At 34.2% G+C, this 16,891-nt stretch overlaps 1 protein-coding gene across 3 annotated transcripts in view; it reads right to left on the bottom strand.

Moving 5' to 3' along the window:
- Positions 1 to 16,283, bottom strand: part of LOC6651243 (CD2-associated protein) — a 36,407-nt gene extending 20,124 nt beyond the window's left edge. For all 3 annotated transcript variants that reach the window (XM_023180864.2, XM_023180863.2, XM_023180865.2), the window contains exons 1-4: positions 15,740 to 16,283; positions 3,176 to 3,416; positions 2,091 to 2,202; positions 1,304 to 1,802 (exon numbers count right to left, since the gene is read on the bottom strand). In XM_023180864.2, coding sequence (XP_023036632.1) covers positions 1,304 to 1,802; positions 2,091 to 2,202; positions 3,176 to 3,416; positions 15,740 to 15,749 — 862 coding nt within the window. In that variant the 5' untranslated portion in view covers positions 15,750 to 16,283. The remainder of the gene's footprint in view (positions 1 to 1,303; positions 1,803 to 2,090; positions 2,203 to 3,175; positions 3,417 to 15,739) is intronic.
- Positions 16,284 to 16,891: the final 608 nt, after the last annotated feature.

Here is a 16,891-nt window from a genome sequence, read left to right as displayed (position 1 = left end):
TAATTTTGCATTATAAATTCCTAAATTGCTGATAAATACTCTACAATTCCAACACTAAATGAAGAAAATTACCAACCCCAAAACCGAGATTTTTCTCTGAATCGGCACAAACTTCCATATCATAAAAGATTTTCCTTCAAAATGCAGGGTTTTCCTTCTAAAATAAAGAGCTCGATCTGCCACTGCATCATTTATTATGTTTTAAAAACTGCAACACTTTTTTTTAGGTTGTAAAAGTAAAAGTAAAAAACCTTTGATTTGCCTTTAGAACTCCAAAAAGTTAATAAATTTGATTTGATTTGAGATCATTTCTGGTATATTTCAAAAAGGGCTTTAAGGGCTATTCCAAATCATGACGCGATTTCGATCTGAAGACATATTTCCTAACTGAACAAAACATAAGCCCAACAAAATATAAGCTGAAGCCATACTTGACATAATTAAAAACGTTTTCCCTAAGCAAAGCTTGAGAAAGCAGAAGAGAAAAATTGTATATGCCCATGTATTGAATCTTTATAAACACATAAATGTTTCCAAGTCAATTCACCTTTACCTATATTCATTGGACTATCTTGAGGGCAGGAAATGAAAGAAATTTCCTCACTCTAAACTGATATGCTTCCTGTAAAGTGACAGATTTTACTCCCTGATATCTACATTTAGATCCGCCACTGCTATATAAAAGATAGTAATTGAAGAAATCATCATTAACATTTTAGTAAAACTTTTGCAAAACAAAATTAGCAACTAACTTTTGAAGTTTAAGATAATTTCTTAACTAACTTGCCAACTTGACGAGTTGAGATTATGAGATTACTTGATGGAATGATCATAACTATATGTACATATAGCTATTAAAAAACTACACGCACCGATTAATGTATGTTTTTTTCTTCTTTCTTTCGGGTGGCTACATTCATATGGCAAAGAGGTTTGCTTTTAATTAATTCAATTAGCAAAAGCAAAAGCAAACGTTTATTGACTTTTTATGCCCCAAACGGTGCGTCACAACATCAATGTATATTTGTTATCGTGTTTCTTGTTTTTTTCGACGATCGTCTGAGTTTTATTACCGATGCGTTTGTTTTTCGAAAATTGCTTTCAATTAAACCAGCCAAGGGGACAACACAGTGACATCGGGGGAGGGGGACCAAGAGATGGAAAGATGATTGTGACAATGATGATGCCGATGATGATGATGATGATGACAATGACAATGCAGTTGACAGACAGACCAAAATCAAAACTCATGAATATAATGAGGAGAGGAGAAACAGTTTGATGTTTTCAACACAAAACTCACCTTCTGTGGGTGGCAATAATTTGACAAAATTATCGGGAAATACACCAACTTTGCCACGTATTTCGCCCTTCCACCAGCCCTTATCGGGCAATTCTGTCGTAATGATGGTGATAATCTCATCCACTTTAAGTTCCAGTTCATCTTCGTTTTGCGGGGCATAGGGAAACTCGACGCGACAAAATTCGCGTTGAGGTTTTGGTGGCAACATTGGAACTCCAGGGATATCAGCTTCTTCTGCTGATGGTGGTGCTGCTGTTGTTGCCGCAATGTTATTAGAAGCGTTGACTCTATTTTTTTCTCGAATCGACGAGGCCGATACTGTTGCGACTGGTGGTTTCGGTGGTCCCTTCCGCGTTAGAGCTGATGTCGTCACTGTTGCACCAATTGTTGGCGGTCGTTTCGATGCCAGAATTGGTGATGGTTCGATATGTTGCACAAAATTTGAAGGGAAGACGCCAACTTTGCTGCGCAAACGTCCACGCCACCAGCCTTCCTCGACCTAAATGAAAATAAATAGAACGAGAACAGAGAAAAATTTCAATTTTTCTACGTTTAGTTTAGTTTATTCGCTGCCTCTGTTTGTTGTTGTTGTTGCTTGTAATGGGGCGACGGCGGCGGCAGCAGCGACGCCAACGGCGACAACAAAATTATTTGTAAAGAGGTTAAACGGGGGTTGTGAGCCCTTAGTATTCTCTCTTTCCCTTAGCCTTCGACCAAGTTATATGTAATATGGTTTATCATATATGTAAGAGTATGTGTGTGTGTTTGTATGTGTGTGTATACATACCTCCCCAAGGAATTCAATGACATCACCCACGGCCAGCGTCAACTCGTCGTCGTTGACTTGTGTGTAACTATAGATGACTTTGCAGCGGCGATTCGATGTCGTTGATTTGTCCCTGAATTTTCCGAACGAGAGAGAGAGAGAGGGAGAGACCGGCAAAAAGGAGAGTAAAAAGAATGTAAATTTGTAAGCATATTGAATCGTTGCGTCACTCTCAATTCAAGCTCATCTTCCTACTAAAAATATATGTATGTATTAACTAGTGATGACAACAAATTTCCAGCTTGTATATAATCTTGCTTTATGATCTATTCTATTCAGTTTTAATCTTACAAATTCTCTGATATTTTGTTATATATGTTTGGAAATAATGTTTGCCATTTGCTTAAAAATATCAGTAAACTTGTGAAAACAAAATACTTTGGAATAAAAAGGACTGGAACTTTTGTCAAGTATAAACATTTGACTCCAAAAAGACTTTTTAACAGATTTTGCGTTTGGTTACAAATATGTCATAATTGAAAACTTCTTTGGCATTGGTTTCCAATTATTATTCCTATTAATTCGTTTTCAGTTTAGACAACTTCAAAATATAAAGTTTTAATCTTCTAATTCCAATTTGATTCGAAAATAAAACCGCTTCACGTTTACAAATGAAAAAGAACCGAGATCAGGTCTCTATATACATATACATATAATATATAGAAAGAAGAGCTAATGTTTTTCTAGTGTTGGTCACATCTTCGATTCGACTAAGTTTTTATCAAGTAAGATTATACAAGATCATTAAAATATGATAAATTTAGAATTCCAAATCTTCATATAGCATTAAAAATTATCTATAATAATCCGTTATTTGTTTTAAGTGAGACTTTGAGACTTCTTTCATTTTGAAAGAATTTATTAGATCGAACTATTGATCTGCTATATGTATACAATATAAGTATGTATTCCCTAGTAATTGTTTGGTTAATCTATTCCATTATAATTAGTCTATTTAGATTTCATTCTATGCAAAATTTTTTGCAAGTATTTCTTTTGTGTATTTTCTTCTCATCTCTATCACGACTCAAAATGAATGCGCATACCTCAATTGGACTGCTGCTGCACTGTCATCGCCACTGTGATTGCCATTGCTGTTGGTCGTGTTGTTGGAGTCCAGCACGCGCACAAAATTATCCGGGAACATGCCCGTTTTGCCATTGGCCTTCAATGTGCCCTGCCACCAACCGCCTGGCATTTGTTTGATACGATGAATGATGGCACCTTTCTGTAGATCCAATTCATCTGGCTCTTTGGCCGCATACTCGTACTCGACTATCGCACGGACTGCAAAGAGAATCAAGATATATTCGATTAGTTAAGCAAAGAAAAGAAAAAAAAAACCTTTTATGGTTGGGAATTGTTGCGACTGGCAGTGCAAATATTTACAATTGGCTCGTCTCAGATTGCGCAATCCCCCCAGCCCCAGCCCCAACCCCAACCCTAACACCAACACCAACACCTTCTCTATTGTCTATCGCTTAAATACGTGTGGGCTATAGCTACCTCTGCCACATTGCCGCTAAACGTGACACTTGTTTTTTTTCCAATATACAAACAAACACACACAAAAATATAATAATAATAATAACCAAAAAGTAAAAGTTACATGACGCGTTTTTTAACAGTTTTTTTTCTCTGTACGAAACGGGAATAATAATTTTGCTTAAACGATGACAAATTATTCGAGATGGTCTCAAAAAAAAAGTGGGTTACTATTTTAGGAGCAGATTTCGGAGATTATGGATTCCAAAATATTCAAAGTTGCCAAGTGGCAAAATATTTTATTTTCCATTTATAATGATGTCATTTCTTATCAGACAAAAGGTAAAAAAAAAATTATAGACAAGGTTGATGGTTGATGACTAATGGCAGAAAATTATGATGAATTAATTGGAATTGTTAATAAAGGTTATAAAGGAAATAAAGTATTTAGAAAATTTATATAAATTTCAAGATTATTAATGAGTGGTGGGTGTGGCAGTTATTATCTTTATGATATATCCTTTGTTCTACATTTTTAAAATTAAAAAATTTTCACCTTGCAGTAAGATAAGATTATCAAACATTCGGATCTAGTTCTGCATTACTTTATTTCATTCTGATTAGATCTGAGTAGGTTTTATGACTAACCAAAGTCATTAAATAATAAATACTTTTGAATATTTGAATGGTTTCTCCATTTCCATTCATTTATTCAATTCATATCAACATGAATGTTTTGAATATGCAGACTTCTAGTAAAGAATCTTATCAGTATCAGTATTTCAATAGAAATTTCATTCCAATATAATTCTGCTATACTTCGTTTCACTTTAATTAAATTTAAGTATGTTTTTTTAAACTAAAATAGTGATTTTAGTGGGTATTTGGGTAGTGACCCATTTTAGCCAGAAAAACTAGAACTGTGTCTCTTAAGTCTTGATAATCTTAAGTGTCGTCTTCTATTTAAATGTTGGTCATGAATTCTATTGAATACTTTGGCCTAGTTCATTTTACATTCATTCCCAAAAATGTGTGTATGTATGTATGACGCAAAAACCATGTCAAAGAGTGGGTCAAAAAGTGGGTATGGGGGTGAAACCATTTCGAAATCAACATATGCAACAAATAACAATAACCATAATGGCAATTGTATAAGCGTTTCGAATGCATACACTGACGACTTGCTATGGCTTTTTTTATCTCTGTTTCTATCTCTATCTCTGGATTGCCTTCAAACACAAAACACAAACACAAAATTTAAATAACAACTACAACAACTAAACATTATACTACACATTATGCACAATATGTACATTAACACGCCAACGGCCAGCAGCAAAGCAGTTGAACTTATTTGGCATTTGAGGTTGCTGCCCCCGCAAAAAAAAAACATAACAAAAACAGCAACAACAAAACTCGGTTGTTTTTGATGGGTTATTTATGTGAGAGTTTGGAAATGCCCTGAAAACGGGTTTTAAATAGTTTATAAAAAAGAAATACCCTTATGAGTGGTGAACTAGATAAGATTAGGGATGATAGCAGTAGAGAATTATGATAGAAATTATTCATTGGCCTTACAAATATTTAAGTCTTATCAGCGGAATCAGAATATTGCATTCAAAATGTTTCATTTTAGTCTTGAAAACATTTATATTATATGAAATATAATAATTTGTGCGGCAGAAGTGGCAACAAACGATCGTGAATCTAGATAGTCGAGAAAAAGATCTTAAATGAAGACGAACTTGTCCTGACCAACAAACCTATCATAAGCCATCTCCATTTGGGGTTTGAGGCGGTCGTCGATCCCATGAGAAGCTCCAAGAAGATTCCAAAAGGAATCGCCCTATGAGAAGCCTACCCAAAGAAGTATATTATAGTAATAATCTCCTCATTAACCAACCTTATAAACTTGGCTGCAAGAATCGGTCAAAAAGGACAGCCTACTTAGTAAAAATAAAAATGAAGGGTGATCCCTTCAGGTCTAGTTGGAACCTTCAATTGAAGTCCACTGATCCAACCAGGATTTGTAGTTTACGGACTACAAGTTAAATATTAAATATCAAAATAAATCAAAATTTAAATTATGGTAAGGGTATCTGAATGTTGACCTATCCTTATCCGGAACTATTTTATTCATCCATGAGTCATTTTGTTTATAACACTTATAAAAAAAAACAGAAAGAAAGACAAACAATAAACTATTAAAAGAATAAATTAAGTTCTTGATCTACGTGATGTGTGTTTCGTTAATTTGGGTCAAAAAATTGACATTCAGTTTACGTTTCTAGCCAAAAATATAATAATAATAAGCCAAGTTAATAAATGATGTGTGATAAATGGAACTAAAATAAAAAAAAAAAACCTACATCAATCTGTTAATGCGATTCAAAACGATTTTCATTTAACGCTCACTTGGATTTTTCTTAAACATTTTACTATTATTAAACAATTTCTTTTAATGCGCCGGGAAGGCAAAATGACTTGGCGAGAAAAGTGAGATGAAGTGAAGTGACGGCTGGGCAATTGAGTTTAAAGCTGCTTTAAAAAAGCGTTCATAATGATTTCACTTTATATCAAGAGCAAGAGCAAGAGCAAGAAGTGAAGCCAAACATCATCAGCAATGAAGTGGCATAAAAACTGTTGCAACCAACGCCAACTCAAAAAGAGAGTGAGACAGGGGGAGGGGACACGCGTGTGAGGTGTGAGTTTTGTATTACCAATTGAAAAAGAAGAAACACTTTTCAAGAATCCCCTGCTGATCACGTCTTTCAAAGCGCTGCCAATTTCTATTTAGGTCAACTGACAAAGCAACCCACCGACTGAACCACCGACCCACCGAACGACCCACCGAACGACCCACCGACCATCGCGTAGTATTTCCAGTTACAGTTTAACCTCTATGCGACAGCCAAATGGCAAAACAAAGCGACAGCCAAATGAACCTTTAATGTGGTTTTTGTTTTCAAAAACTTTTTCTTTTGTTTTTCATTTTGCTTATATATACCATATAGACATGTATACTATATATATATATATATATATGTTTATATATACATGTCTATGAATGTATTTAATAACCCAACCACAAAGCTTCAAGCTTCAACACAATGGAATCGAAAGAGCAGACACAGAGAGATAGCTTTACCTAGAATGGGAAGAAGTGAAATGAGGCGGCAACCGGCGTCGACGTCGACGAAAAATGTTGGTGAAATGTTGCAGCATTAAAAGTGGTGAAAAGGCAACAGCAACAACAACAGCTAGAGGCAAACCACATTGACGTACGACCATGCAGCAGCGGCAGTGATCAGTGGTCGGTGTCGTGTGAAAAACTCCCGCTGAATGCCAAGTGGGAAAACGTGTAAATGTGTCAAAAATGCGAGAAAATTGCCCAAGAGTCAGACAGAGTCGGGCAGGCCAAACAAAATATGTTTAAAGAAGATTTCATATCATTTCCAATAGGACAGATTTATGCATGTTTTAACCACTGAGTGGGTGAGTTGTTTGCTTCCAATTATGACAGATAGTTTCAACTTTAATGTCAAACAGACAGTCATTATAGCCCAGCGGATCCTGGAAAGAACATATTAGGGAAATCATCTCTCAAATGGCTTACAATTTCTTGTAACTCCATTTGAGTATTAAAAGGTTAAATAATAAATTGAATATTGAGAATAGATCCTGAAACGTCCACGATGATTTGTTGTAAGGATCTTTTGATTTTTTATACACAAAAATCCTGAACGAATCTGGAAAACTTTATCGGTGGGTCTCTGATCAAAAATTAAGATTATTGGCTTAGAAAATTTAGAAATTTTTGAGAGGGCATTTTGTCAGTTTGGAAACTTATCAAATTCGGATTCGCATCTTGATAAATGGAACAAAGTCGATACAGTTAACAGGCCTTGCCATATTTCACAGTACCAGGCGGATCTGAGTCACGAAATCGTCTTATTCAATAATGACCAATGTAGTTCACCTGAATATTTTTAAATGAAATGTAAAGCTCAATGCAGAGATAATGATCATAACGATTTAAAGGGTTAAAATTGAATTGAATGAGCACAATTGAATGGACTTGAATCCGAATAAGAATTTCATTATTTTTATACAACTTTACGATTATAAAAATAAAATTATAATAAAATTCTTTATTTTATATTAAAACGTATTTAGATTGAAAAAAGTTGTGTTATATAATGGATATGTGTATATAAATATATGAATATAACATCGCCATAAAGATATGCAAATTATTCACTCGATAGTCAATAAACTAAAATAAAAACCATCTGCCAAGAATATTTAACGATAGTCGACTAAAAAGTACCTTGTAGGAAGACAACAAACAACGTAACTTCTTGCCAAATCAAAAGAGTTGAATAGATCTACCACATACTTTCTTCTCTTCTACTCTCTTCTTATCGGAAGGAAGCTTAAACCAAAAACCGATCTATTTATTTGTTAGCTCTTAACACCTTTAACTAAAATAATTTGCTCTTAACCAGTGGCAAGCAGTGGCCATACAAAAAAATGCAACTTGTAAGACTCAAAATGGTCAAGCAACCAACCAACCGGTTGGGTCAAACAGAAAAACATCTGCCACAGTTGTTGCCGCTGCCGTTTTTGGCGCAATCAAATGCAAAAGGTGCTCTGCAGTTTCCAAACCCGACGACCAAAAGTTGCGTGGGTGAGAAAATAAAAAGGAGGAAGAAGACTCTTGGTGTGTTCTCTCTTTGTGCATATAGCATGTCTATTTGGCCACCAACTACTTATATAGCCTAAAATCGAAACAAAGCAAACAAGAACATGCTAATTGGTTTAACAATCAGTTTTTGGTTCTTGTTTCCTCCCCTACACTTCTGCATTCACCTTCTTTTGGATGCCATGAACCGTAAATGTTAAATTACGTTTGCGTGAGTCTTATATTTATTACAATATCCAACTGGGGAGGGAGAAGGAGGAGGAGGAGGCCACATGACTGTGTACATGTAATTTACTCTGTCTGACCTGTGTGTGTGTGTGTGCTGTGTGTATGTGGGCGTAGAATTGCTTAGTTGGATGACCTGGTTAATATTTAACTTGCATTTACCTTGATGCACCATCAACAGAAGAGATGGGCAAGGAGTCGTGTCGAGTGGAATGGAGGAGTTCAGGGAAGTGGGTCACCAACAACAAGGGGGATGGAGTTATTACAGCTGCTGTAATTAGCATTAAAGTTTTCCCCCTCAAGGAATTGAAATTTTAAATACATTTTATACCCATACACTTGCAATGTATATGCGATATCTATTTATGTACTTATGTATATCACACCTCTTATCTATATCTTTGCCGACAATGAGTCGAAAGAATTTTTCATTTGTAATCCCCACTCGATATAGCAAACAATGAATCTCTTTGTGACAATTATACACAACATTTAAATTTAAAATAAAACATGATTCATTTTCAAAAGTTTAACTAAGCTAAATTAAACTTTGCACGCCTTTGTACTACATAGATTGGGCAGACCCAAGAGCTTCAGAAGATTTTGGATAAATAACTTTTGAAAGAAGCTAAAAATGGAAAATCCATAATTGTAAGTGTTAAAATATGTTGTCCAAATTAAAAAACAATTGTTTATAAGGAATTTTTCTATGAAGGTATTTCTATTGATCCTTCTTAAAGATCATTTTCTCCTTGCAAAACAATTCAAAATTATGGAATAGACTTTCCAAACTTGGAGATTGCCCATGGAAGAAATCAGCAGATAAAACAGTCAAAATGTTCTAAATTTTTGAAATATTTCCAAATTTGTGGTTCATTTTGGACAACAACTTTCTGTTAGTTCTGTTAAAGGACCCTAAAAATTGTTTTGAATTTAAAATGGGCCAATTTTAAGTCCAAAGTTGAAGCATCTACAATAATTTTTGAAACATTGCCTTAAAAATTTCAAAATGTATATTTAGAAATGTTTATAGAATATTGCAAATTTATCTAATGTAGCACTTACAAATACATGTATATCGACCCAATTTATTTGTTAATCCTGCATCCTTATTTCGGCCTCAAACTGACCTGACCTAGACCTGTACTCTCTCAAATTGACAAATGGCGAGGAAGCTGTAATGGAAGAGGACCCAAGGGAAGGGAAACACGAATCATGTTACCGCATTCATCCTGTTCATAATTGAGAACCTTTTGTTGGCCTTGACATTTGCCATTTGATTTACACCTCACCACTCTCAGCCATTCAAGAAGTTCATGGCCAATTCATTGGAGTGGCATGGAGTCGAGTTCGGGCAGCTAATTAACTTTGTCATTGCATGTAATAAATTGTATTTGCCATAAGAGAATGAAATAAAATTGTTAGACAAAATATATGTGAATCACAGTGGGACAAACATTTTTATTTATACATTATTATCTTTAACTGATAATTTGTTGGTTGCCCTTTTTGCTGTTTATCATTTTGTAAGATAAACAAATGCATTAACATTTCTAGACCAGCGAGTGTCTTAATTAAGTCATGGTCAGAGAGCCAACGCCACGCCACGCGTGATTTGTTATAGACACCTCCCCTTCCGTTCCTTTCCCCGCCCCACTACAACATGCAACTCTGACCTGACCTTGATCTATGCAATGTCCATCAGCTGATGCACTCAAGTTGCATTTCCATTTCCATTGTCAAGGCAAATTCATATTCAAATTGGAAAACCTGTTGATGTGTTTGTATTCGCTTGATTTATGTGGCAATGTTTCTCAATTTGAAAGAGTTTACGATGGAAAGTGTGTGTGTGTGTGTGTGTGTGTGTGCTCATGATGATGTTGATTAAGTGAAGATGGGTTGTGCATTAGCCAAATGAACTGGCAAGACATCTAGTTAGTTAGTTAGTGGAGGTTACCGAAGGTGAGGCTTTCAGGCTTCTTAGTGATTAAAGCTTTATTTAATGAGTACTTAAAGTTTTCAATAAAGGATAAATTGATAAAGGCTTTCATTTTTATATTGACTTGAAGAAATTTAATTGGATATTACACTCCCAACTTGAACTGTAGCAATATGAACAAATACATTAAAAACAACTTACTCCAAAAGCTCAAAAACAACATTAACCGCTGCAACACATGGTACCAACAGCTAAATAGCAATCTGACACACACAGGACACTATCTCAAAAACATTAAGCAAAAAGACATAGCACGGATAGCCCAAATAAAAATTCTACGTCTTAGATTAGGCCACACAAGACTCACTCAACAACACTACATTAACCCGAACGACATAACACCCTGCCCAAACTGCAACTCAACATCTGACCTAAACATAGAATACGTACTAAAAAACTGCCCTGCAACCTTCCACATCATGGATGAAGTCTTTAAAAAATTATGCCCAATAGCAACCCTACCAAACCCAACTCCAACTAACCTTTCCACGATAATCGACTACCTTAAAAAAACTAATTACTACCACATCCTATAGGTTTAAACTTAGAAAATACAATACTAAATGTAAATTAAGTAAATATGTATGTTAATCTGTAAATATGTAAACACACACAAGTCAAGCCAAAGGCCCAAGCAGCTAGCGCTTCAGTAATTAAGTTCTGACTAATTTTAATTAGTCCTAACTCTAAGATAAATAAATAAATAAATAATTGGATATTGATTAAGCTAGTAAAGCATTGGCGAATTGTTAGACTCATCTTTTTTGTTTATTTATATATTTTAATTAGTTATTTTAAAAGATAGACCACTATTCAGTTGGAGGACAAGCCCAAATGTTAAGAATTTGTCCGTTATTCACTACCAACATATAGAAAACCTGGCCTTATAAATGATAACAGGTTGCATCTCTTTTTATCTATTGCTTAGTCAGTTATTTAGTACTTTAAAAACCACAAATTCTTTTAAAAATTTAATACTTAAACTGATGTTTAATCCTAATCGTTTTTCTTTATAATTCCAGAAAAAGCATAAAGCTGCAAAGTTATTGAAAACTAGTTTATTGCATTTTTATCCATAAGTTTTATAGAATTAAATTTTAAAAGTGTTTTCAAAATTAATATGAATAAAAAATAAAGATTTGAAATTATCATTAGATTTGTCCTCTTTAACTTATCAATTGAATAGCAAATGGACCAATAAAAGTCTATCTTGAAAATTCAACAAAAAACATAAACCAATTGAGTTTGAAAAAAAAGTAAAAGATAAAAACATTTCCAAGAAGTTAATTGCATAAGCAATATGTTTGACTTTGCTTCCGCTCCCCGCCCTCTCTCACTCTTTATTTCTCTCTATTTAAACACACAAACAGAATTCAAATGGAAGAGCCTTGAATTCCGTTCGGATCCGACGTCTTATCAGTTCAATGAAATGGTTCTTTTTTTTATTGAATACCCTGTACATAAAAGGTATGCTTAAACTGTGTTTGCTTGTAAGTAAGTACTACATACCCTGCATATTTTCCCTATCCAAAGGGGATAGCAACGTTTTCAGTGGGAATTTCAGAGGAACGAAAGGCAGACATCATAAATTTGGATTACTACAGGGTATGAGCTATGCCCTTTACTTTTTAATGTCACTGAACCCGCATTTTTTGGGCTTGCAATCAAGAAGTAATGACGCATCCGCTGACTGACTGACTGGCCAACTGACTGGCTGATAAAGTAAAGTAACCCAAGGCAAGTGGCAAATAGCCATAGAGTAAATATTAAACTAACTTGATATTTGTTTTTTTGTTTCTTTCAGTGTCAAACATTTTTAAATGCTAGCGTAAGAAAGAGATGGAAACATAACTAGATAGGAAGAGAGAGAACCTTTTTCTTTTGCTTTCTATGTATGTGTATTTGTTACTGATAAAAACTCTAGAGAAGGAAATCGAGCGAGAATGATGATAAGATAAGCCCCGAGTCAACTTTGTTTCTCTCTCTCTCTCTCTCTCTCGCTGTCTTTCCAAAAATAATGTTAGTTAAAGCTGCGAAAAATATCTCAACAGGTGAGTCATGTCAAATCGACATAGAGAGGGGAAAAAACTTTTCGCTTCTTCTCTTCTGTTTTTTTTTTGCAGTTTATTTTAATATTTTTGCATAAACTGAATGCATGACTGAAAAGTGAATGACAAATTCAACGAATAGCGAATGTTTGGGGCTGATTCATTTCTCTCTTTCTCTCTCTCTCTCTCTCAGTCTTTCTTCCTGGCCAAGGTGTGCACTCCATTGGCATACTCTTCAAGAAACCCACGCAATGCCCAAGAGATTGATCACAAAAATTACAATTATGAAGAAGAAGAGGATATAATTAAAGTTCAGGTTAATATCTTTACTTGGGTGTGGCCCAAGTAATTTATTAAATTGACATACATTTCAGTTTCCCTTTGATAAGATAATAAACTGAAAAAGGAAAAAAATTTAATAGTTTGCACAAATAAAAGCGAAATTATTAATAATATTTAAATACAAAATGTTTCCCTTGCTTTTTTTATCGTTTTGTTTTGTTTATTGATTGTTTTCTATTGTCGTTTGCCATTTTACATAAACAAAATGTTAGCGGAAGAAGACAAAAATTTGTCATAGACATTTCTTTTGTATGTTTATTTGTGGGAGAGTTTTGGGAAAATGCAAATGCACTATGCCCGCCTATTGTCATCAAGAGGCAACAGAAAAATCGACTTTGCTAATACCCTGCACCAGATGAAGTAAGTATTTTTGACTCTTTTATCAGGCGGAAAATTACAGCTCTTGTTAGTTACTTTAACTCAACAATGTTTATTCTTGTTCATTTAAATGCTAAAATTTTGTTACCCAAGACTTATTCCCTCTGCTCCTCGATGAATTAGAAGGAAGTTAATTTACCTCTTTGAAATTTGCTTACCTAAAGGGTATTTAAATATGCCCAACTGCGTTGCCTTTTCGTTGGTTTTGTTGGGTTGTTGGGAGACGTGGCGAAAGGAGAGGTCAGTTTCTCTTTATCTACGGGCAACATCTCTCTCTTTCTTTCTTTCTTATTGAAACACAAAGAAACCATAAAGAAATTCAATTCAATGATGCACACATAAAGATTTATTAAATGTTGTTCGAGTCAGAAATTTTCTATGTTATCATCCTCAGACGATGGTCATTATTATGATGACGAAAGGTCGAGGATTATGGGAGGGGGGCGTGCCATGGAAAAGTTTATGTCTTCCTCTTATAGAAAGACAACTAAACTCAATCACGATAGAAGTGAACTTCCTAGCATTGCGTTCACTGGTTTATAAATAATTGTGATTCATATCAGACAAACAAAAAATATTTAGGAAAATAAAATAAAATAGAATAATTCAAACAGGAAATTCTTTTTCTTTCTCTTGGATCACTTGAAGCAAATCTGTCAAAGGAGAATAGTCTAAGAAAGCATTTGTAGAGACATATCTGATTAAAAGTATATATGTATGTATATATAGATCGATTGCTTTCAACGTAACGTATAGATTTCTTCATAATCATAAAAATAATCAAAACATAAACATTTTATAAACATCAAGATAAGCAGATATTCTTATCGAGGGTTCACTTCGAATCATAAACATTAACTATGTGTAAATATTCGAATCCTTTCCATCAGCTTAAAAGAAAATATTATTCGAATAATATAAGGTTTTTATCTCACACATATAAGAATACTTTTAAATTGATAAATATAAAAAAAAATAATTCACAAAAATGTCATTTCTTTCCATCAAATATTGTTTTTATATTTTAAACTCATATTCAGATTTGAAACTGCAAATTTAAGTTATGGTACGCTTCAAAATCAAAAAAAAAAATACAAAAAATAATCCCCTGGATAGATTTTAGATAAAGAACATAGAATTATATATAACAAAATTAAGTACCGAACGTAGAAAATATTGTAATAAAAATCAAAAAAATTATACAAAGTATAAAATAATAAAAAGTTATAAAAATTTGATAAATCACTTAATAAAAATATGAATATTAACTCGTTTGCTACTTCAAATATATTTTAAAACCCTAAAAACGGATGATAATTCTTAATTTGTATAAATATGTATATACATATTTATAATTATTTAATAAAGCCTTCTTATTATAGTAAAAATATGTAACAAATTTCTAGACTTAATTTTAGTACAATAGATTTCAATAGAATTCCATTTTTCTTTCGACTTTGCCAAAATGAATGTACATATGTATGTATGTATGTATTAAAGAATTTTGCAAATACTTGCTAAAATCGAAGTATAGGATAAATATTTTAATTAAATCTTTTTGTTTTAAATATTTCTCAAAGGGTTTGTAATATTTTTAACTGAAATACATATATTGACATCTTGATAAACCATTTATGTGGTTTACTGTAATGTTTAAATATTAAAAGTCAATTCTCTTAGGCCAAGTGAGGGTTTTTTTGTTGGTACATTCGCCAAAAGTTACTTGAAGACAATTTTTGTATCTAATTCTTAAAAGTTTATTTCATTCCAAGAGCCAAAAATGAAAAGATTCCCACAAAGTGTTTCTTTCGGGGGGCAGAAATAAAGCAAAACGTAGAAGATTTTCAGTTGTAGGCTAATTTATTTATGGCCCAAAATGAAATCATCAGGCCAAAATTCTCATTTCGAAAAAAGTTTTTATTATTGTTGTTGTTGTAACCGGTTTTTTTTTATGATTTTTTCCCACTTTATTTTTTGTTTTAACACTTTTTGCTTTGTTTGCTTTCGGGCTGGATTAATTTGCCGTTTGGGTTTGATTTTATATGTTGGTTTCTTGTTTTGGGCCTGGCCTAAATAAAATCCAATCGTCCTTGGGAGCGCCTGCCACACCCACCCAAAAAAAAAACAACAACAACAACAATGAAAATCAACCACCCGCCCCGCTTTACCCTGCTTTTACGCCTCTCCGCCCCCCGCGTTCGACAGATAAAAATGCGAATTGAAAGGCAACAGCAAAAGGCGCAAAACATGGACCCACCCTAAAATATAATATGAGGAAAATAAGAGAAAGAAGAAGCAGGAGAAAAAGAAAAACTGCAGCAAAACACGACGACGACGTCGATTCATTTTACAATTTTTACCCGAAAATCCAATCCTAAGTGGTAAGGTGAGGAAAGTGGGGGGGAAGTACAGTGGAGCCAAAACTTACTATTGTCCATGTTGCTATTGTTGATGTTGTCGTTATTGTTGTTGGCCGTTTGACAATGTTTTTAGCAGGAAACAGAGAGACAAACAGACGGTCAGACAGACAGACAGTCAGTCGTTTGCTTTTTGTTGCTCTGTCGGAGCGCCGCACCAGGTTCCAGATTTCCAGGTTCAATGGACGACGACGACGACAACGGCAGTGAGGATGACGGGTTGACGGTGACGATGAATCACGCACTTCTTAACCGCAAAAAACCAACAACAACAATTTACCTAGAATCACATACACACCACACACAACCACTCATATATATATGTATATATATTTATATGTATTTTCTTATTTTATTTTGATCTTATTCGCCGTTTAAGGAGAGAAGTGAAATTCAAATTCAACAAAGACGCAGTGCAAGAATGAGATAGAAAGCACACACAAAAAGCATACGAGTGTGAGAGAGAACGCACGAGAGGGGCATTTAATTAATTCACATCACGTTGTAGTAGTAGTTGTTGTTGTTGTTGTTGGCGGGATGCATTTATTCTTCCTTTTTTTATTAACTTGGCTCTCTTGCCCTCTATCTCTCTCTCTCTCTTGCCTTTTATCTCTCTTTCACTTGCAATGTTCTCGCTGCTTCTTCCTCTTTCCGCTTTATACCGTTTTCGCATGCACTTTTCTTTCTTTCCACTTTGATATTTTTTTTTTTTTTTTGTTTATTGATTTAAACCAACTACGATGTTGCACTTTTACATTTGCCGGCGTTTGCGTATAAAATAATGACGAAGAACCACTTTTTTTTTGTAAACAGTAAAAGTACCGCGCGGCAGCAATACACACCCGCGCACGACGAAAAGAAAAACAACAATCACCCGCGATAAAATAGAGTGGCCAGATGGCGAAAATTTTCGATATTTCGAATATAATCGATACATCGAACAAGAGGGTCGAACATCGAGCAATGATGGGAACATTTACTCGCTAGCTCGAACATGTTCGCGCGTTTTACTCACAAAAAAAACCATTGATGCCAACTCGAACATCTAGGGATGGAACTAACTAATTCGCCAATTCGGTGAACTAGAGGTGACACATTTTGAGCGGAAATCTACATACTTTAAAATGTCGTGCCCTTTACAAGCTTAATTTTTAATTTAATTA

Source organism: Drosophila willistoni, chromosome 3R, assembly GCF_018902025.1.
Source record: "Drosophila willistoni isolate 14030-0811.24 chromosome 3R, UCI_dwil_1.1, whole genome shotgun sequence".
Taxonomy (NCBI): Eukaryota; Metazoa; Arthropoda; class Insecta; order Diptera; family Drosophilidae; genus Drosophila; species Drosophila willistoni.
This window is presented reverse-complemented; position numbering and strand designations above follow the sequence as displayed.